General features: G+C 41.3%; 1 protein-coding gene across 3 annotated transcripts; it reads left to right on the top strand.

The window, feature by feature from the left end:
* The first annotated feature begins 268 nt into the window (after nucleotides 1-268).
* On the top strand, nucleotides 269-22,298 carry eprs1 (glutamyl-prolyl-tRNA synthetase 1). 3 transcript variants are annotated; one of them, XM_032560365.1, is made up of 36 exons: nucleotides 269-450; nucleotides 1,601-1,685; nucleotides 2,162-2,261; nucleotides 2,341-2,497; nucleotides 2,720-2,856; nucleotides 3,426-3,520; nucleotides 3,612-3,738; nucleotides 3,854-4,046; nucleotides 4,129-4,300; nucleotides 4,796-5,029; nucleotides 5,126-5,210; nucleotides 6,038-6,097; nucleotides 7,960-7,980; nucleotides 9,087-9,197; nucleotides 9,932-10,068; nucleotides 10,155-10,362; nucleotides 10,443-10,555; nucleotides 10,642-10,759; nucleotides 11,650-11,835; nucleotides 11,926-12,111; nucleotides 12,367-12,600; nucleotides 13,404-13,637; nucleotides 14,577-14,807; nucleotides 14,883-15,151; nucleotides 16,539-16,590; nucleotides 16,689-16,898; nucleotides 17,079-17,151; nucleotides 18,081-18,160; nucleotides 18,286-18,387; nucleotides 18,477-18,632; nucleotides 19,228-19,425; nucleotides 19,629-19,802; nucleotides 19,986-20,146; nucleotides 20,315-20,393; nucleotides 21,306-21,370; nucleotides 21,458-22,298. In XM_032560365.1, the coding sequence occupies exons 1-36, from the start codon at nucleotides 408-410 to the stop codon at nucleotides 21,606-21,608; spliced, it is 5,037 nt and encodes a 1,678-aa protein (XP_032416256.1). In that variant the 5' UTR covers nucleotides 269-407; the 3' UTR covers nucleotides 21,609-22,298. The 3 variants fall into 3 exon arrangements, with proteins under 3 accessions (XP_032416256.1, XP_032416258.1, XP_032416257.1); XM_032560367.1 differs by lacking the exon at nucleotides 12,367-12,600 and having other exon boundaries at nucleotides 270-450; XM_032560366.1 differs by lacking the exon at nucleotides 7,960-7,980 and having other exon boundaries at nucleotides 270-450.
* The last annotated feature ends 129 nt before the right edge of the window (nucleotides 22,299-22,427 follow it).

A 22,427-nucleotide genomic window follows, 5' to 3' on the forward strand; every position in this document is an offset into this window, starting at 1 on the left:
GTAGAGACATGCCCTAAAATACTTCAAAAGTATACCTGCAATGATTCTACGAAGCACTGTCTGAGAGCTCTGAATATAAATATATGCCACATTTTTCAGATACTTAGCTGTTATCAGTTTTGAAATGTATTTGTCATTTTCCTTTCGCTTAACTGCAACAAATTGTGAAAGAGCAAGAGGAGTCATCTCACTGGAGGCACTTGCGTATCTTCCAGTACAGCAGGGGGCAGTGTTGCCTCCACATGCACCTTGTTGTTCGTCACAGAAGAACTCTCGCTCTCGTTTTCCGGACTGTCGCGGCTGGTGCGGCGTGTGGAGAGAGGCTTCTGTGTGTCTTTTGACTTCTCTGGTTTCTGTTCATCGCTGTGAAGACTGTACAGGCTGCGCGCAGGAAGAATCCCGACAGTATGGCGTTAAACCTGACCATTGACAGCAACAACCCGCCTCTAGGTGAGCTCCAGCTGCGGTCGGTTTGTTGTCCCAGCTTCAATAAGCCCGTGAGCCTGCACGCGCCCCGGGTGACAGCTCAGCAGCTAGCAAAACAAAACGCCGCTCTAAAATTTCCTCTGTATTTATATTCGTGTTATGTTTACTTTTGCAGCGACATGAAAGTACTTAAGTCGTACAATATAAAATAAAAATAAACCCTCAAAAAGTTTCCGTCTATATCAGAAAAAAAGTGTCTAAATCGGCAGTAAGTGTCCATGATGTATCCTATTCTATCCTGCTCATCTAGTCGGTCTGCAGGAGCTCCGCCACCGCAGCTCACTTGCAGTCGTGGCGCTCTAAAAAGCCACAGATGTAGCCGGTTCCTGTCATTTTTCCCGGTTCTAAAAATAGTAATGTTACACATAATACGCACACTGGCATTGTAGCTCCACATGCCATTTTGTTATTTACTGTAATCAGCTCTTTGAACTTGAAAGTAACACATCAGTAAGCGCAGATTTCACTGGGACTCGCACCGAGGGTCGGATGTCACTCTGAGCCTTGTAGTGGCGTTGAAGTCATAGTTATTGTATATGCCGTGATATCCTGTTAAGGTAATCTGTTATCTTGATTCTACTTGATAATATTACATTTCCAGTGGTTGTTAATCCAGCGTTGCACTTGGATTATCTAATGTAGTGACTATCAAAGCCAGTAGGTCAAACAGCGCCCTCTTTTGTACCTCAGAGGGAATACAGCAGGCTGATGCAAGCACAGTGAAACGTGTGACATTTGTTGAACTTTCATTTTTTGTTTTAACTGATGCCATCTCTGTTTCTGGGAACTGGAGAAACTTGTTGTCCAGAGTTACAAAAAAATCTTTGATATGCAGAGATGACAGCAAAAGATAAAAGATAATTAGACTATTGGTAGCACTGGTTCTTTCAGCAAGAAGCTTTGAATCCCAACCTAAGGTTCTCCTTGTGTATGCGTGGGTTCTTTCCATTATATCTATGTTTTTAAACGTTTAGTTGGTTCTTTGTCCTTTGTTAGTAAGTGAAAAGAGCTGCAAGTTTGACTCCAGATCTAGATTATTGTTTCTGATATCATTTATGAAGTGAGTCTCTTGTTTTGCAGAGAGAAAATAATAAAAAAATTACTGGTTCTACAGGAGCACTTTTGACTGCAGAGCATGTGAAGAACACTGTGCAGGTGTCTGTGGAGGAAGGAAGAGACAACAGCCTTCACATCGCAGAGTAAGTGACATGTTTGGCCTGTTTTACGATTGTTCTTCATGGAAACTTGGTAACAAACACATAAAAACATTCCTACTCCTGTAGGAAAGTTTAAACTGTACGGATATCATTTTAAAGCACTCTATCCGGACATGCACGATTTGACCGAACGGACAATGAACTGATTTGATCAGCTAATGAAATTTTCTGTTTTTGAAGATTTAATTTTTGAACAATCTGGATATTTTTTTTTTCCACCAATGCAATACTTAGGTTTTCACAGTGATGACAATCGACTCTACACCGATCTTATTTGACAAGTCTGTTTTATTTCTTCTCTTTATTTCAACTTCAAATTCAGGTCAACTCACACAAGAAATTATTGAAATAAGTCATTTTAAAAAAATGATATTTTCTGTCATTTGTACCTTTAAAAAAAAAACAAAGATTGTATTTTTAAGCCTTAAAATCAATACGTTGTTTCTTTTTTTTCCCAGTTCAATCCGGTTCAACGATACCAACTCCATCAGCCGCTACCTGGCCCGGGTTGCTCCCGCCCTCGGCCTCTACGGAGCCAACACGATGGAGCAGACCGAGGTCGGTACATTCTGACTGGGTGGAGTTGTTTCACACTCACTCTGAATTGACGACCTTTTAATGTGATCGGTGACTTCAGGTTGACCATTGGCTGGAGTTCAGCGCTCGCCGGCTGTGCGATCAGCCTGACCTGACGCTGACGCTGGGCGACCTGGACAAGGCCCTGTCTTTGCGGACCTTCCTGGTGGGACACGCCCTCACCCTGGCTGATCTGTCTGTGTGGGCCGCCCTGAAAGGTAGCTGACATGCAGCCTCCATGGAAACTAATCAGATGAAAACTTTAAGAGTGTTACCCATTACAGGCAAGATGGCAATTGTTCACAACTTTCCCACAGAAACCCGATTTCAGAAATTGTGTTTCTGTAATCGCGATTACAGAAAAACCCTATATGTATATCTTTTCCCCGATATACATGTAGACTGCAGCAGCTCAGCTTGTGAATTTCTTTTCTCCATAGATCACAGCAGTTGGCCAAGTCAGGGCAAAGCTTTCCCTCACGTCTGCCGCTGGTTCTTCTTCCTGAACTCGCAGGTTCCCTTCTCTTCTGTGGGCAGCAAGTACGCCAGCAAGAAACCTGTAAAGAACAACTCCAATGTAAGACTTTAAAAAAAAATAATTTTTTAATTAACCAGGAAACCCCATTGAGATCTAGATCTCATTTTCAAGACTTAATTCTGTTCTCTCTTAACCATGAATTGGTTATGTTTTCAGGTTGTACCCTTGCACACACTGCAAAAACACACAATCTCACCAACTATTTTTGTCTTAGTACAGTTGAAATAAGACAATACTAACTTACAAGTAAACTTTTAAGGTGATATAGGAGCTTGTTTTAAGTAAATAATTTCTAAATATTGATTTTAAAAGTATTAGTTCCACAGCAAGATGTTTTCACTTTTAAAATGGGAAAAATGTCTTGTTATAAATGAAGTAGTCTGCCAGTGGATCTTAAAAAAGATCCTGCAACTTGCTGAAAAGTTACTTGTGAGTTAGTTCTGTTTTATTTAAACTGTACTAAGATATTTTCACTAGAAACCAGACTACAAATTCTTGGTAAGATTTTGTGATTTTTGCAGTGCAGAAACCAACAAAACAAACCATGACGATGCCATTTATTCTGACTGGTTCTATTGGGTAATTTACCTTTAATTAACATGTTCCAGTCAGGTGAGAAGAAGCCGGATGTTGGGAAGTTTGTGGATTTGCCTGGAGCTGAGATGGGGAAGGTGGTAGTTCGATTCCCTCCTGAGGCCAGCGGGTAGGGCTGCACTTTTAATCTGCTCTGTTCTGATGAAGGTTGATTTGCGTGTCTCCTGACTCGAACTGCCTCGGTGTGTCTCTGTGAGCAGGTACCTGCACATCGGCCACGCCAAAGCGGCCCTGCTGAACCAGCACTACCAGGTGACGTTTAAAGGCAAGCTCATCATGCGCTTCGACGACACCAACCCGGAGAAGGAGAAGGAGGACTTTGAGAAGGTCTGGTATTGTCAGAATGTGAAACGATTGAGAATTAGTGACATCGTTTCTAATCAGTTTGTACAGTACGTGGCATAGCAAAACAGAGAATTTACCTCTGTGTGCGTCACCTCAGGTTATCCTGGAAGACGTCGCCATGCTCCAGATCCATCCAGACCAGTTCACCTACACCAGCGACCATTTTCCCGTCATCATGCGGCTGGGGGAGAAGCTTCTCGCCGAGGGCAAAGCCTACATCGACGACACCCCTCCTGAGCAGATGAAGCAGGAGAGGGAGCAGCGCACCGAGTCCCGATGCAGAAACAACAGTACGGCATGCGGAGCTATCGCTGCGTTGTTTCAAATCAAAAAGCTTGCAAACTAACCGGCATGTTGATCGTCCACTCGTAGCCGTGGAGCGGAACATGGAGATGTGGGCCGAGATGAAAGCCGGGACCGAATTCGGTCAGAGGTGCTGCATGAGAGCCAAGATCGACATGAGCTCCAACAACGGCTGCTTGAGAGACCCCACCCTGTACCGCTGCAAGAACGCCCCCCACCCGCGCACCGGAACGACCTACAAGTACGAGTCTTTCGTTTGAGAAACCGGTTTGACTTTTTAGCTGCTTTTTGCACAGATTCACATCATGAATGCTAAATAATGTAGGTTGTATAAACAAGCAAACTTCAGAAGTAACTAAAAGAAGCTTATAGATGGCTTTAAAAAACAAACAAAAAAGAACAGGGTGTCCATGCATCCTTGAAAAGTCTGAAAGTCGCATATCTAAAATCAAGTTCATCTTCGCCGCTGGCTCACTTCTGTTGCTACCCATACGAGGTGAGGTGCATTCTGGGAAGGAAGAAAAAAAAAAAATTAAGTTTGGCAGTATGAGAGAGCCAAAAGCAGTGTGAGAAGCACAAAGCTTTGCTGTGCTTGTTAGTTTTTGTTTTTGGTTTATTTCAAGGTGGCATTAAATTGTCTTGCTGAAACCTCCAGATGCTCTGCTCGTATTGCGTCTTTAAGCATTTGTTTCAACATATTCATCAAGCAGTCACTCCCACTTCCCTTTTCTTCCAGAGTCTACCCAACGTACGACTTTGCCTGCCCCATTGTGGACAGTCTGGAGGGGGTCACTCATGCTCTCAGGACCACCGAGTACCATGACCGTGACGAGCAGTTCTACTGGTTTATTGAAGCTCTTGGCATCAGGAAGCCCTACATCTGGGAGTATGCCAGGCTCAACCTCAACAACACAGTGCTGTCCAAACGGAAACTCACCTGGTTTGTCGATCAGGGATATGTGGACGGGTGGTAAGCTTATTCTGGTTAATATATCAAGACCTGTGTGTTGTTTTCCCCCTCTATATCTTTAGTTGTTTTTGACCTTTGCACCATCTTGTTTTCCAGGGACGATCCTCGCTTCCCTACTGTCAGAGGAGTGTTGAGGAGAGGAATGACTGTGGACGGTCTGAAGCAGTTCATAGCAGCCCAGGTATGTCCCAGCTGTTACTGAAGGGAGAGACTGCTTCATCATAGCACGGAAGGCCAGATCATAATACATTACTGCTGCGTTTCTAAAAGTATTGGTCTTGGTTTAATAGTCACCAGTTTGTAAAGTTTTGAACTGCAGATACCAATTTTATCCCATTGCAAGTTCTCTTTCTGAACTATAATATTTAGGGGTGCACTGATTAATCCTTACTTTTAGAAACGCTGCGATTGGCCGATATTTACATGCAAAACCAATCTTATCCACTGATCTTATCTACCTCTGCAAAGGTCTGAAAGCCAGAATACAAATTACAGAAAATATCTTTAAAAAAACCTAGATTTTATTTTAATCATTCCTTCTGAGTTAGCTTGAATTCAAAGTGGAAATAAGTAGAAGCTGCAAAACATGCTTGTGGTGGGTTAACATCACTCTGAACTACGGAAACCCAGAGGAGTGCAATGGTGGGGGGGAAAAAAAAATTAAATATTTCAAAAATGAAATCAGAAAGTTTGATTAGTGAATAAAATCATTATATTATATTATATTATATTATATTATATTATATTATATTATATTATATTATATTATATTATATTATATTATATTAACAGCATTAGGTTTTGCTTTCCTAATCCATGAGCGGTCATTAATTATTCATATAGGAAGTGAGGTAATCTCATGTTGCTGTGTGAGAGAGGAAAAACTGTGAAGCCTTTTGAAAACTAGCTGTAGCATCTTATGTCAAAGATTAGAGGGAAATATTATTCACTTCACTGTTATAGAAATTGACTAATCAAAATGTTTTTCCCCATCTTTTGTCCTCTCAGGGTGGATCGAGGTCAGTGGTGAACATGGAGTGGGACAAGATCTGGTCCTTCAATAAGAAGGTATTTCTATTCATATTCATCTTATCTCAGTTTGTGTTGAAGCCTGTTCAGCTTTTCCACGTCGCCTCAAACAAATACTGAAAATAGACTCCCATAATTACACTAAGAAAGTTATTTGTCAGTCATTATTTTATGATCATGTATTAATGTTTTACATGGACTGTATGCTGCTCACTGTGTGGTTGCAGTCTGTCAGTCCTTCAGTTTGCCATTGGCTGGAATATTTGAGTAAAACTTATTATTGATATGGTGAAACCTAAACGCTTTAGCTAAATAAAAATTCAATTATTGTTCTTTTTTGAACTTGGCAACCTTTTTTGCATTATGATGAAGCAAGCTGATGTTAAAAGCTAAACTGAAACTACCACACAGCCTGTTTGCAGATCACTTATTAGCCTGTGTGTAAGGTAAAAAACTTTATTTTTAGGAGACGAACCTTCTGTCAGGTTTGTCCACCAACCATGAACGTACCTGGTTCTGACAGCCTCGGCCTTTACTCTCCATAAATCGCCCCCTGATGTTTTACAACCAGCATGGCTTCTAGCTGCTTAGCTGTGCTTTTTCTGTTTCATGCTTTCAGCGTCCTACATGTCTTTTTCTCCTGCCTGCTCTTCAGCCTCTTCCTCATCTCTTTTATGTGCAGTATCACCTGCATCATTTCACTTCACACGTCATCTTAAATATTTTTAACCCTGTTGCTCCCCTTTGTTAGCACTTGCAGCATGATCTTAAAACCGGGTAGGAAGAAAAAAGGGCGCTGTGCCTTTAAAAAATTTCGACTGATAAATTTTAAGCTCAGTTTAAATAAAATTACGTAAAAATTCTGAACGCACACCGCAAACATGAAGCTCTACTTATTGTTTAAAGATGGCGGTTCTAGCATAGATTGCTTAAAATAAACGCATACACTCGGCTAAACGCATCATGTCTGGTGCACATGCTCCACCTCTGCACTCTCCAGACATTTCATTCATTTATTTAGAAAAAAAAAGGTTGCAAAATGCAAAACACACCTTCAGAAATCTGCTTTTCTGTGGGGACTCTTCATATTTTCATGTCAGTTCCATTCATATTATTTATTAAAGTGCTAATTTGCTACAAGCTGCATCTCAAAAGACTTTACAGGAACATCAGATCCAATGCAAATCACGTCATACAATATAATCCAGTCATTTCAGATTCAGATCCATTAAAGAACAGCACAATGTAATTAAAACTTGGGAAAACTTCATTTAATCACTAACCCTGCAGGAATCCCTCATCTTAACCAAGAACATGGTGATGGTGGGAGGGAATACTCAGTTTTTTGTTGTTTTTAAAGAAAAATTTATCCCGTTGTGTAAATTTTAGAGAGTTGTGTGGTAAATATGAGATGATTGTGATCACTATTGTAGTAATGTGGCACTGTGAGGGTTCCTGTTATCATTCAGCACCAGGGCAGTCTGCCGCCTCTTGCTGGTGTGTGTTTTTTTGGAGTTGTGCATCTGTTTCTCTGGGATTTTTGCTGCTCAGCTGATATTATTTCACTCTTCACCTCAGCCGCTTTCTCTCTTTTAGTTTCTACCATACGCTCTGGCTGCTCTTGTTGGGTTTTTTTCAAATTATTTTACTTTGACAATTTGCTGTCGTGTTGCTGAAGAAAAATTAAAAGCTTCATCAACATCATAGCATGTTTTCTTCTTTTTTTTTTTAATGATGTTTGTAGAGGAGTAAAAGGCACAAAATCCAGAAAACGAAAACAGGAACCCGCAAAACCAAGTGAAAAGTACATTATGTACCAATGTGTCTGCCTCTTTTCCTTTCTCTGTTCCTCCCTCTTTGTACCTGACATTCAACAAACATCTCACTCTTCTGTTTCCAAGCTGCCCGTTAGCTGTCTGAAGGTACTCCTCCACCACGTCCTCCTCTTCCTCCTCTTCTTCCTCATTCTGACCCACCCTGCTTTTGTCATGCGCTGCAGTCGTTCACCAGCCAAGCCAGCGCTTAGGAGCATCGACAAGCAAAACTTTAGATTCATGTTATGAGCTCCTCCTAGAGATTAATAGTAACAATTATTTACAGCTTTATTGTTTGTCTCAGTTAAACTAAATGGCCTCCCAAACTACTCCTCCCTTTGTCGTTCTCCCCATCATTGTTCATCTTTCACCCTTTGTTCTCAGCTGATTTGATTTTTCTGCTTTGATTGACCCTGACCTGTGGGCAAAAAAAAAAGCTAACACGCTACACCCTAGTGGTCCTAAATTATATTGACAACGACCCTCTTCAGTGTGAAAGTTGTTACTGACTGAAGATTTCAAGATAGCCATCTTTGCTCTGACAACAGAGAGTTACAAAGGAGGCTGAATAGAGTGAAGGGCTTAGAAATGCTAACTGTGCCATTTGCTAACTGTGCTAATTGCTAATGCAAGATTCTAAGAGCAATTAACTTTTCAACTTTAAAATGACGTTTTCTTTACCGTACTTAAAAGTTTAAGTCAAAGATTTCTTTTAACTATAATAAACCATTTTTAGCATTTCTTAAATGGAAACCAAAATTGCCTAAAATTGGTCTTGGTGGGTCAAATCTTAAACACCAGAGATGAAGAATCAGTTGCAGTCTCTGATTGCTGCTTCTTTAGCGTCTTTTTCATTAAGATCACTTCAGCTTCTTTGTCACGTGGTGTGCCTGCCACATTGTTACAGCTAGATTGTTGGCTGTTTGTGTAAACTTAACCTGGCTGGTTAAATAGGAAAATTTGAACTGACTCTTAAGTGAACATGATCGACTCATAAAATCAGTTTTTCTTTATTTTTCTGTTTAGTTGCTCAGACTCTGCATTTTGTTTCTTTCTGAGCTGGGCAGGCTTTTCTTTGGGTTTATTTTACAAATAAACTTTAAGTTCCACTATTTGCTTCTTTGCCCTTTTTGTTTGTCAAATTTTCTTTTTATGTCAATATGTTCATGTTGTTCTTACTGACCGTGGATCTCTTCTCTGTGTTGCCATGTCAGGTTATTGACCCTGTAGCTCCCAGGTACACAGCTCTGTCCAGTTCCTATGTGGTTCCGGTTTCAGTCCCAGAGGCAACAGAGGAGATGAAGGAGGTGGCCAAGCATCCCAAGGTTAGTTGGTTTATTGTCCTTAATTTTCCGTAATTTTGGGAGATGAGCAATCGACCAATATATACATGAGAAACCAATCTTATCTACATCTGCAAAGGTCTTGCTTAGCAAATGTTGTTGCAAAATATAGCGACATTCACACACAAAAAAATCTGTATCGGGTGGAATTGGCAGGTTGCGTTTTATTTGATTTACTATTTGATATTTATAGTTATATAAGGGATGGGCATTTATAATTATTGCGAAAAATGTCTTGTCATAATACAAATTTTGATTTATTGTTGTCGATAAACTATAATTAATGTTTAAAAAAAAAAAACCTGACAGTATTTTTTACTATTTATTTCTACTATTTATTGAGAGCATCAACAAATATCAGTGAATTTGAAAATATGGTTAAATGTACTTTGTGCAGTTGAGTGACATAAATCACACTTTGTGGCATTTCGAAAGGAACTACTTTTCATGATCAGTACTTGCTGCACCAAACAGTTACCTAAAAAAATAAGTAATAAATAGCTTATATAATCATAATTAAGAGTATCACAAAATATCATGATACCATTCTATGTCCATATCGCCCAGTCCTAATTTGTAGTTTTTATTTATTAATTTTTTTGTAACCTTTTTGGACGGGACTTTGGCCACTTATTTTCAGTTCAGTACTTGACTATTTAAGGCGTCCACTGACTTATAGCAAACCTCACAGAGCTCAATATTAACTCTGCCTACAGAACGAAGAGGTCGGCTTGAAGGAAGTTTGGTACGGACCTCGCGTTCTGATCGAAGGAGCCGACGCCGAGACTTTTACAGAAGGAGAGACGGTCACTTTCATCAACTGGGGCAACCTCGTCATCACGAAGATCAACAAGTACGAAAGGCTGGTTCATGATAACCCCGCATATCCCTGCACGAAAACTGTGTGTCCTTGTCCTCACCTCCTCTCCCGTCACTCAGAGCATCGGACGGTAAGGTGGCGTCCATCGAGGCTCGCCTGGACCTGGACAACAAGGACTACAAGAAGACGACAAAGATCACCTGGCTGGCTGAAACCAGCAGCGCCCCTGTGCTGCCTGTCGTCTGCGTCAACTACCAGCCTCTCATCACTAAGGCCGTCATCACCAAAGACGACGACTTCAAAGAGTACATCAACAAAAACAGCAAGGTGGGTGTGCAGTGTATGGAGTTCCCCGTTTCTGTTTCCGTTTCTGCAAGCTCTTCTTCTTGACCGCCTCTCTCTCTCAGCTGGAGGAGAAGATGCTGGGAGATCCGTGTCTGAAGAGCCTGAAGAAAGGAGACATCATCCAGCTCCAGAGGCGGGGCTTCTACATCTGCGACCAGCCGTACGAGCCAATCAGGTGAAAGATCGTTACTGTGTCGCTTTGCCACCCTGCTATGACATCCTGCTGTTCTTTTGCGGAGATAACTGTGTTTCTGTATAAAGTCCCAACAGCTGCAAGGAGAGTCCCTGTGTTCTCCTCTACATCCCTGATGGACACACCAAGGAGATGCCGACGGCCGGGTCAAAGGACAAAAACAAGAGCCAGGCCTCCAGCAACACAGTGAGTGTTTTAGGAGAAGAATCTTCAGGTTCTCATTTAAACTCTGCTTGATGTGTAGGGAAGAAAAAAAACATCGCCAGGCACTAGCAGGAACTTTGTAAAACTGGACCAACCAGTTCTTCCGAGGCTGGATAAGCAGGAAAGGCTGAAACTTATAGACTTCATTCACATATCTTTGACGTCACTCTGAGTAAACATTGTGAAATGAAACTGTAGAATAGAAAATAACAAACAGCCGTTATTGGTCCACAAAGAGGAAATTCAGGTGTAACGTCACCAACGGATATAGAAAGGTTCACACAAAATGTTCGTAGTGTTTAAAGAAATAATTAAAAAAACAACATTACTGTAACAACAATAATGGTATACTGTACAAGAAATACTATGCAGTTTTTAGAAATAGGCATATTGAACATATACATGTGTATTAAAGATTTTAAAAAAGTGAGACTATTCTCACTTTTTGTTTTTCTTCACAGCCGCAGAAAAACATATGTGAAACAGTGGAAATGTTATTTTAAAACGAGTAAGAAGTGAAGCAGAAAGACGTGCATGAATAAATATAGATAAAATGCCGTGAATAAACAAATGTTGTGTATTCCTTTCCCAAGCAACCGTTCAGATCGGTCAGTGATGAAAACGTAGCCTCACTGCCACTGGCAACACTCAGAAGAAGCTCTGAACCTGTTCATGTGTCAGAAAACTGATTTTTTTTAAAAAATTCATTCATTCATCAAGCTTTTTGAGTTCAGAAAAATATGTAATTTCTGTGCTAGGCTTTTTATTTTAAACATGTCGTCTGACCAATTTGTACAAAAAAACAGAACCTCGTAATTTCTCGGAAAAAAGTATGGTGAATTAATTTCCTGTTTTATGTCTTGGTTTCTTAGCCTGCTAAGGTTACCAAAGCTCCTTCCAGCTCTGTCTCTGCTCCTTCCCCGACTCCTGCCTCAGCCTCAGCAGCTGACCTTTTGTCAAGCATCGTAACTCAAGGCGAAGCTGTCCGCAACCTAAAGGCTGCCAAAGCCTCCAAGGAGGAAGTCGATAAGGCCGTCCAGCAGCTCCTCTCTCTGAAGGTTGGAAGTTCTGCTTTGCCTGAAAGAACTGGAAATGATGGAGTCAGATAAAATGGCTACATCTCAACTTTCTAACCAACTCTGATGCAGGCTCAGTTTAAACAGCAGACAGGTGTAGACTACAAGCCAGGAATGGCTCCGCCCACCTCCGCTCCAGCCACACCCGCTGCATCTGCCCCAACAGCACCGGCGCCAGAGGCCACCTCCTGTCCGTACACCCGTGTTTCCCAGCAGGGGGAGCTGGTGAGGAAACTGAAAGCAGAGAAAGCACCGAAGGTACGAAACATTAATTATTAACCCACGATAATCTGTCTGTCTGTCACCGCTCACACCACCGATCATTTATTCCACCCAGACGGATTTGTCCTACGTTTTCCTCATTGCATGTTCAGCCGTCAAGTCACTGGTTTCATCTTTTTCTGCTCATTCCTCATCGCTTCCGCCCCCGTTCATCTCTCTGTCACGTTTGCATGAGAGTGAAGTTGAGTCGTGAACAGCCATAACTCTAAATCCCATTATCGATGGTACCAGGACCAGATTGATGCTGCAGTGAAGCAGCTCCTGGCTCTCAAGGCGGAGTTCAAAGCGATCACTGGTCAGGATTACAAACCGGGGATGGGTGCGCCCACTTCCTTCGTCACCCCAACTATGACCTCCTCTTCTTCCTCCTCTTCATCATCCTCCTCTTCATCTACTGGCCTGTATGAGCGTGTCGCACTTCAGGGGGAAGTTGTGAGGAAACTGAAGTCTGAAAAGGCCCCTAAGGTATTCAGAGAGACGGTACTGAATTTTGTATCAAAATAACATGGATGAAGCATGGTTCAGAAACGTTTCCATAGGAACAAAAACAAACATCACTTGCATCCAACGATTTTTCTTTTTTACAGGCAGAATCAACAATCCATGTATTCATGCTGTCTGAAGTTGATTCTATAACTTCTAAGATGGGATTAGAGAATAAATGTCTATCATTATAGTTTCTCATGAGAAGCGGCTTTGTTTTTAGTATGTTCAGGTTTTTGCTTCATCTTAGTAAAATCCCAGTCCCAATGGATACAAATGTGTGACACAGGGAGTCGGTGCATCCTTACATTGTCTTAAATTCATTACGGAAATGTAAGTTGGCTTTAAATACGGTAATGACAGATCCTAACCTTTGTTGTGACAGGACTATTTAATCTTAGATTCTCAGGTAAGTAGTTTTTTTCTCGCAGGACTTTTCTGTCAGGCATTGGTTTGAGTCCCATGCAAACATCTTCAGTGCGTTCTGTGAATCGAGGCAGTTAAAGCTGCCACTAACTAGCTGATAATATGCCCTTGCTAGCTAGCTTTTTGCATCGAAGTGCAAATTTATCACCAGTTAGCTGGACGACGCATGTAAATGACTTCCAATGCACATGTGTGTCTGTTGATATCACGATATTTGGTATGAATTGGTTATAGAAACTCAATTGAAATGGATAACAACTCAGTAAGGATCAGTTTCCAAATAATATCCCTGAGCCAGACACTCCGTTTGAGACAGACAAATATGTGGAACTGAGGTTTGCTCATTGGCGTTGCTGCAGGACAAGATCGATGCAGCAGTGAAACAGCTGCTCGCCCTGAAAGAAGAGTACAAACAGGCCACAGGGCAGGACTACAAGCCAGGAGCAGGCCCCGCCCCGAGCCCCTGCCAGAAGACCGCTGCCCCGACCCAGAACAGCACCAGCCCCGCTCCCGCTGCCGCCGCTGGCCTCTATGGGAAGGTAGCTGACCAAGGAGAGCTGGTCAGGAAGCTGAAGACAGAAAAAGCCCCTAAAGTAAGATTCACCCTCCTTTACTCAACGCAGACAATAACGCTTGAACTGTTTTACATTTTGTGACGTCAAAACCACAAACGCAAATCAGTGAAGATTTTGTTTGATTAGCAATGACCAAGACGAAGTGATGAGGAATTAAAGGGGAATGAGGATGATGCATGCTTTTAAAAATGTTGAGAAATAAATAAAAAAAAACCTGACACATTCTGCAGAATTCTCACGTTAAGTCTATCAGAATATTAGAAATGCATTAAAAGATACAAATAAAATAAAAATTATATTGCTTAAAGTACAATAAAAGCATTTCATTGGTGTACGCTTAATCATTTGTAGCAACAGATTCATCTGCAGCTAAAAAAATATTTAAAATCTCAGCCCTTTCTGCTTGACTTAACATCAATACAGTGAGGAGTTAATCTGTCTATTTTTTGGATTATCCAATTAATTGGATAACAAAAGGTACTTAGTAGGTGCCTTTTTTTCTTTTTACAGAATAGGAAGCATTTATTGCATTTTTTTTAGTACATCTGGTAGATGCAGATTGAAACTTTCTTCCAGTCAGGCAAAAACTAAGACCCACAAAATTAAAAACTTCTCATAAAAACATTAGAAACAACACAAAGTATTTATCTTTTAGTTCTACATACAAATAAAGAGTGACCTGAATCATGTGGGGGATGTTTTGTGAGAACAGACTAATCCCAAAATGCACAAATTTTTTTTTAAACTTTTGGATCTACACTTATTTACATAATCATTTCTTCCAAAAAAATTAATATTTTATTTGTTTAAACTAAATATTTCAGGACAAAAATTCAAATGAAAGTTTCTTGTAATTGTAGTCTTTAATGTTTTTGGCCCGCGAGAAATGTCGAGTCGACTTTGACCCAAGTTGCTAGAAGTTTGGACAGCGCTGGTAAGCCTGTAATGTTTCGTCAGGATCAGGTGGATGCTGCTGTGAAGCAGCTGCTGGCTCTGAAGGCAGAGTACAAGCAGCAGACTGGGCAGGAGTATAAGCCGGGCTTGCAGGCCCCAGCCAGCGCGGCTCAGACTCAGGCCAGTGCTGCCTCCACCCAGTCCAGCACGCCACCGCAGGCTCAGGAACTCTACACACAGGTGGCCCAGCAGGGGGAGCTGGTGAGGAAATTGAAGACGGAGAAGGCCGCTAAGGTAAGACAGCCACCGGTTGTTTTCACAACCAAATTATAGGAAATGAGAAAATGTAACGCTGCTGCCACGTTTTAGGAGCAGGTGGATGAAGCCGTGAAGACTCTACTGGACCTGAAGGGGAAGTACAAGTCTCTGACCGGAGAGGACTACAAACCAGTGGCTGCTGCTGGAGCCAGCGGAGGAGAGGACAAGAACCGCAAGGAGAGGGAGAACAAGTCGGAGAAACAGGGAGGAGGAGGAGGAGGAGGGAAGAAGGGAAAAGGAGACAGGGGAGGTCAAGGAAAGGAGTCATCAGGAGGTGGAGAGGGTGGAGGAGAGGGCCAAGGCCCCAAGAAGCAGACACGGTGAGAGGCCAAACGACGACGGGAGGAAGGCGAAGCTGTAGCAGCCGTCTTCTGTTTCAGCTTTCAAAACGCGTTTGAGATAAACCTGAACTTCACACTGGAGAGCTTTGATCTGAGTTTAGTTACAGTTTAGTTTTAAATATGTTACTTTTTAGGAAAACGAGGAACAAAATGTTCTTTTTACTTTTCATATCTGCTGGTGCTACCGCCTCGCTGTTTTCAACAGAAATCATTGTGGTTTAGGGAAATGGACATGCGCCAGACGGGTCGGCACACACTGCTAGCTCAAAGCTGCTTGTTCTTCTGGCTTGTCTGTAATTATGCGGCGGTGAAGTTGGAAGGTCTCGGCCAATAAAAAGCCTGAACGCTGAGTCACTTTGTCGGTCCTGAGTGTGGTGTTGGTATGAATGGACTCTGATGGGTTTAGAGCACTGCTGTAGAGCAGTGCTAGTGTGGAAACGATGACAAGACGGATCTGTTGAGAAAAGCGCACGCCGCTGTGAGTCAGCCACTCTGGAGGGATTTTCTGTTGGTGGTGAGTCAGAACGGTTTCAGCCCAAACCTGCATCGTCCTTGCTTGCTGTCTGCTGTCAGCCTCCAGATTACAGGCTTTGTTGTCTTCCTGCGCTACTAATTCTGGATTGTCTCAGTGCAGTTTCACCGATCAGATTTTGATTTCCCATCTTTTTTTAAGTTCCAACCTGCAGCCGGATCCAATTTCTCCTAAAGAACTACGATGGTCAACAGCAGTCAAAGCTCCATTTTTCAGCTTTCTTACCATGAGTTGTCATTATTTATATTACAAGCAGAGGCAACGTCACACTGTGTGAGAGAACACTCTGTTTCACAGTGGGTTTCACTATTATTTAAAGACAAAATTATTACAGAGGTAATATTTTTAAATTAGCGTTACCATGCTATGCTAATAATTCAGTTCCTACAGAACTTTGCAGTTTTTGTTATTTAAAAAATTCTAAATCACTGATTTTGTGGTGCTTCTTTAGAAATACTTTCAAGAAACCTAGCATGAAATCTAATGAACAAAAGAGTGTGGTGTAGGGTGGTAACGGTTTTAGGATGAAAAAACTGTTTTTAAGATGTGACAAGTAAAAAAACAACAATTTGTTCCTCAAAAACTACCAAAAAAAATGACAGACTGGTTTTATTTAGTCAGTTTGCTGTGGATGACTAACTTGCTTTGAGTGGCATTGGACTGAAAAGTGCATCATGGGGTTGCTTAATGTAATTCACATGTAAAAGTGTGTGTGTGTTTAACCCAGTAATCACAGCCTTTAATCTAACAAATAAACTATTCCTTAAAAATGTAATAATCGACAGAAAGTACTGTGTATAATTTTTTAAAAGCTTTTTTTTTTTTCCCTCTCAGGTTGGGTTTGGAAGCCAAGAAAGAGGAAAACCTTGCAGATTGGTACTCTCAGGTGAGTCATTCTCACTCCACATTACTTTCAATCTGCTTGAATAAAAGTCCAAGATATCCAAAATGAATGTCTTTATTTTCTTTTGGTTGCCCTTTCAGGTCATCACCAAGGCGGAGATGATCGAGTATTACGATGTGAGCGGCTGCTACGTGCTGCGGCCGTGGGCCTACTCCATCTGGGAGGCAATTAAAGACTTCTTTGACAGGGAAATTAAGAAGCTGGGCGTAGAGAACTGCTACTTCCCCATGTTTGTCTCCCAAGCTGCCTTGGAGAAGGAAAAGTCTCACATTGCAGATTTCGCTCCCGAGGTAAGTCAACACGCCGAGGGAACGGAAATCAGAAGCACAACCAGTATTCTTACTTGAAACGGACTCCGTGAAGATGATTGGTAAATGTAACATGGATTAGGATTGTTGGATTGTTGTAGTGTCCCTTTAGTGCAGTTATGATGTGCCTTTAATCACTGTGGTTGGTTGGTTTGTTGTCAGGTTGCCTGGGTAACCCGTTCAGGAAAAACCGAGCTGGCTGAGCCCATCGCTGTCAGACCCACCAGTGAGACAGGTTTGTCCAACCACCTTCTGTTTGACTTGTTACAGATTTTTACATTTACATTTCTTACGCTAAATTAAATAAATTCAGAATTATAGATGCAACTTAAGTAAAAAAAAAGAAAATGAAGAATATAAACACAAGTATAAAAGAAGATGAACTGGAAAAGGTGTTGCGTTAGGTGGAACTGTAGCTTGACATTTCAATAGATTGAGCCAATGAATCTTGGTAATAAGATACAAACTAGAATCGAGTGGCGTTGTTTCGAAATGTTTGATTTTTGTTCATTTCACACAAACATTCTAAATTATATCCTGTCATATATTGTTTGTTATATTTTTCTCCCAGTTACTCAAGTGTTTGAAAAATAAGTTTATCCGTAAAGTTGCAGTTTTATGTAGAATTGACTTTTTTTGCACTTTACATCATGTTATAATGTCATTTAGCCCTCTCCTGCCAGTCTCCCACTCAGCTCCTTCAGACTAGCCAGCAGTAACTAGCAACACCTGGTGGAACTGCACATCTGCTGATGTAGCTAGGAAGTAGCTCATTATAGGAGCTACTTCCTATAATAAACTCAACGTTCTCAGTGAAACGTTGGTAAAAACGTTGTTAAAGGGTTAATAGAGGAGCCATGTTGTGTTGACTTCCTGAAGGCGGAGTTTGAGAAAGAGTAGGAGCTCCTTAAAGAAACAGAGGCTCAATTTCAAGGCATTAAATTACAACGTCAAATTTCTGCATATATAGCATTTTTATTTTACTGTGCTATAAAATGACACTATGTGCCTGAAAAACACATAATAATGCCCCTTTAATTAGTTATTTTCCGATTTTGCAAATATCTACAAATTTCTACAATGCTGATTCTGAAGAAGTTCCATGTTTTTAATGAACCTGCTGCTGTGTTTATACTGGATTTATGTTTTTTTTTTCCATATCAGTGATGTATCCTGCCTACGCTAAATGGGTCCAGTCCCACAGGGATCTGCCGATCAAACTAAACCAGTGGTGTAACGTTGTGGTTAGTAAATAAAATTCACCCTCCTCCCGTTCCCCTTCTTTACATAAATATTAGAAGTTGATTAGTGCACAGATCTTTTTTTTATGTTTTTTTTTTTAACTCTTCATCATGTCTCATCATTTCAGAGGTGGGAGTTCAAACACCCGCAGCCCTTCCTCAGGACACGAGAGTTCCTGTGGCAAGAGGGACACACGGCGTTTGCTACAAAGGAGGAGGCAGCTGAGGAGGTACCACACCTGCACACCTCCTTATCCACTCCACCCTGTAGAGATTGGTTGATTGATTGTTTGTTTTTTCCTTGGTTGTCCATGCATAGGTTTTGCAGATCCTGGATCTGTATGCCAGGGTGTATGAAGAGCTGATGGCCATCCCAGTGGTGAAGGGGAGGAAGACCGAGAAGGAGAAGTTTGCCGGAGGAGATTACACCACCACGGTGGAGGCGTTCATCTCCGCCAGCCACCGAGCCATTCAGGTAGCGATAATATTAATAATACACCTATCTGATTGCCACCTTTCAAAACCGCTCTTTACATTACAGAGAAAACTCCAAATCCATGAAATACACAGCACAAATAAAAATGTAATCAAACATCAGGAAACACAGTGGGGTGTTTGTCTGACCCTTTCATTCCATCTCATTAAGAATAAAAATGTAAAATTATTCATACAAATATAAAACGACACATTTCCCAGGAAACGTCAGATTATAAATACATGACATTTTTAGTTTTATGGCAGCTGAATGAGCTTCGCGAAACCCCAGGATCAGATCATATTGATAAATACGACACATTTTGGGTGACGGGAAGGACAGAAATAAGGAGCATAAGAACAACAGTTTAAGCTGTTTATTTCCTCAGTTGCCTTGGGGAATGTCTCTGGGAAATAAATAATGATGGGAATAGACTGCTGACAGGGACACAGTGGGGAATATCAGGAGTGGATAATGCGTTTCCCAGACACACGGCTCATTCCTGTCCTACTGCGTATTTATGCATTCTGGAAACCATTTCAACTCCCCATGGTGAATCCTAAAGTATTTATCAATATTTTTCTAATCTCCACAGGGTGCTACATCCCACCATCTGGGTCAGAACTTCTCCAAGATGTTTGAGATTGAGTTCGAGGACCCCAAGAAGCCGGGCGAGAAGCAGCTGGCCTTCCAGAACTCCTGGGGCATCACAACCAGGACCATCGGAGTGCTCACCATGGTTCACGGGGACAACATGGGACTCATCCTTCCACCCAGGGTGGCCTGCCTGCAGGTACGCTCACACGGATCCAAAACGCACTCAAGACATCTACATATTTAGCAACTGTTCAGGTAAAACAAACCAAAAAAAATCTGAATCGACCTGAAAACTGCCATCAGCGACCCCCTTCGCTCACATGGACACAAAATGCACTCGAGACGTCAACTGTTTTAGACTCCTAAAATAAAATATGCTAAATGTTCTCCTGTTTTCAGGTTGTCATCATTCCATGTGGGATCACTGCGTCCATGTCGGAGCAGGATAAGGAGGCCCTGTTGGCTCAGTGCTCCAAATACCTGAGCAGGCTGCTGGACGCCGGCGTCAGGGTGAAGAGTGACACACGAGACAACTACTCTCCAGGATGGAAGTTCAACCACTGGGAGCTAAAGGTCTTCCTTCCTTCTGTGTAGATTTTAACTCGAGGGTGAACACCCCTTTCTCCCATAAAATCAAGTATACATTCTGGAAAGTGTAAATGATCGAGTCGTTGAATATTTTACAAGGTGAACCACTTCTAATTGCGTTCTGCTGGTGTTTAATTTTTTATTTTTTTCCCTGTTTGTTTCATGTAGGGAGTCCCCATCCGTCTGGAAGTGGGGCCCAAAGACATGCAGCAGAAGCAGTGTGTCGCAGTGAGGAGAGACACGGGCGCCAAGGTGACGCTCCCAGAGGCTGAGGTGGAGAAAAGACTGCTGGGCATGTTGGAGGACATCCAGAACAACCTGTTTAAGAAGTAAGCAGCACGGTGCAGCTTTCACCTGTTCATGACGGCACTGTGTTGTTGTAGTGTTAATCTGTGCTCTGGGCTCAAAAAATGAATAACTCTGCCTGCTAGGAGTGAAATATTTCAACAGTAGAAGATGATTAATATTCATAAAAATGTCTTCAATGTGACTGTCAGAGCTTCAGACGACCTGAAGTCTCACATGGTGGCTGTAGACACGATGGAGGCCTTCCAGAAAGAGTTGGACCAGGGCAAGGTCAGTTCCTCTGTTCATACCACAGGTTCTGCTTTAGCTCCACGGCTTTTAGGCTGCATGGACTAAATGAGTTCTACTTAGGCTTTTTCTAAGAAGACTGTGCATTCTCAGATATTATTTCCTGTCTATCCATCTATTCCATTCACCATCCTTCCATTTGTCTTTCCATTGTCTTTGCATTTATCCACTCCTTTTTTTTCTTCCCTTCCCACCCTAGCCTTACTTTTTCAGGTTACAAAATCAAGCATTTTAAAATCCCTTGAAAATGCTTGAATTTCCATTAGGTGTTTGAAAGCTTTGGAAAGTGCTTTTTCTGTGTAGACCTCTTGATATTCAAACTCTGCAGTTTTGTAATAAAGTGCGACCTAATGCTTGATTAAATGCCTTGATTTGGAAAACGTTTTTTAGTTGAAACCAGATATTTTCATACACCAAATAAAAATATGTCTCTTTTTTTTACTGTGTGACGTTAAATCAGACTAAACTTTTCTTCTTTTCTACATCAGTTAGAATGACGAAAATTATTTCTATTTGCTAATGCTAAATGCCAGAAAATTTAGCGAGGACATTTTTTTAGATTTAGATTTTTTTTGTAACCTCCAAGATTAATTATTATTGGAATAGACTAATTCTTTGACAACAGAAATTTCCACAACAGTGTATTGTGTTTAAGCATTTAATTTGAGCAGAAGCTCAAGATGCTTAAGATGATTTGTTTCGATTGTTTTAATATGATGAATATTTTTCATTCCTAATGTCTCAATCACTCATTAATCTGTGTAATTGAAATGAAGGTTGTCTTATTTTTTATGTGATGGTTTTTTTAGTGTTTTGTTCTTGGACCGGTCAGGTTTATACTGTATATCCCACATCAGAGCAAACAATCAGGGATGCGTCTGTTTTTTTCTGTAGATTGTTCAGATTCCTTTCTGTGGAGGAATTGAGTGTGAGGACTGGATCAAGAAGACCACTGCCAAGTACGGCCGACATATTTAAAACATTCCGTATGTATATCAAGAACTGCTGGATCATTTACTGATTATTATGAGTTATTTTTTCAACAGGGACCAGGACCTGGAGCCCGGAGCTCCGTCAATGGGAGCTAAAAGCCTGTGCATCCCCTTCTCTCCCATTAAAACCCTTCAGCCAGGTCAGATGTGCGTCAGCGGCAAGGAGCCTGCACAGTTCTACACTTTGTTCGGACGCAGCTACTAAACATCTGCTCCTTCAAAATGGCTTCCTGCTAGAAAAAGGGCTGCCCCACGTTCTCTAACATGTCTGACCTAAGTGAGGAGGCTGACTTATGTGTTTCAAATTTAAAATATGTATGTTTATTTTATTATTATTTTTTCTACATGTTGTGAGATGGTCAAAGGGAAATTAGGGGTCCAGGAATTGTTTAGTAGTAGAATTTGGTTATAATCCTTTAAGGCAAAGGCAGTCCTGGTCACGGCCCAGGCTTTCTAACAGGCAGAATGCTTGCTCTCTCTGAGGTATTTTCTAGAATTAAACTGTAATCGGTGTCATAGTTTTGATCACAACTTCTCTGTCTATTTGGTTTGGGGTTTTCGAAATCTGGAAAACACTAAAAATGGCAAGTAGCAATGAAATTATACTCTCTACATCTATCAGAGGAAAGTCTGCCAATTCTCACTCACAGATGAACTGCCTCAGGAACTTGGTGAGTATTAAGACTTGCAGTGGGTGTGTAATTCTCACAGGTGTGTCAGCTTTGCTGTTTGTCCAGTTCCATCATGTTGGCTCATTGTGATCTTCTGAAGCCTACAGAATGTGTAACTATGGTGAAATAGCGATATGGTGTAAAGTCAATGAAGTCGCTGTCTACCACTTTTATCCCACAAAATATCTTTGCAGTCTGTACAATAAACCAATTTCCACTGAAAACTGGCCTGTTGGGGTTCATTTTAGTGGGACCTATACTTGTATTAGAAAACCAAAACAGATTAAATAGCTGATTATAATAATCTAAGATTTTGAAAATATTAACTTGTACAAAATGCCATTAAATTGGGA

The sequence above is a fragment of the Xiphophorus hellerii genome, chromosome 4 (assembly GCF_003331165.1).
Source record: "Xiphophorus hellerii strain 12219 chromosome 4, Xiphophorus_hellerii-4.1, whole genome shotgun sequence".
Lineage (NCBI taxonomy): Eukaryota > Metazoa > Chordata > Actinopteri > Cyprinodontiformes > Poeciliidae > Xiphophorus > Xiphophorus hellerii.

Coding starts and splice junctions, on each gene's coding strand:
- eprs1 (XM_032560365.1), top strand. CDS start 408: ATGGCGTTAAACCTGACCATTGACAGCAACAACCCGCCTCTAG. Junction 2,857..3,425: donor CTGTAAAGAACAACTCCAAT/GTAAGACTTTAA, acceptor AACATGTTCCAG/TCAGGTGAGAAGAAGCCGGA. Junction 4,047..4,128: donor GTCCCGATGCAGAAACAACA/GTACGGCATGCG, acceptor GTCCACTCGTAG/CCGTGGAGCGGAACATGGAG.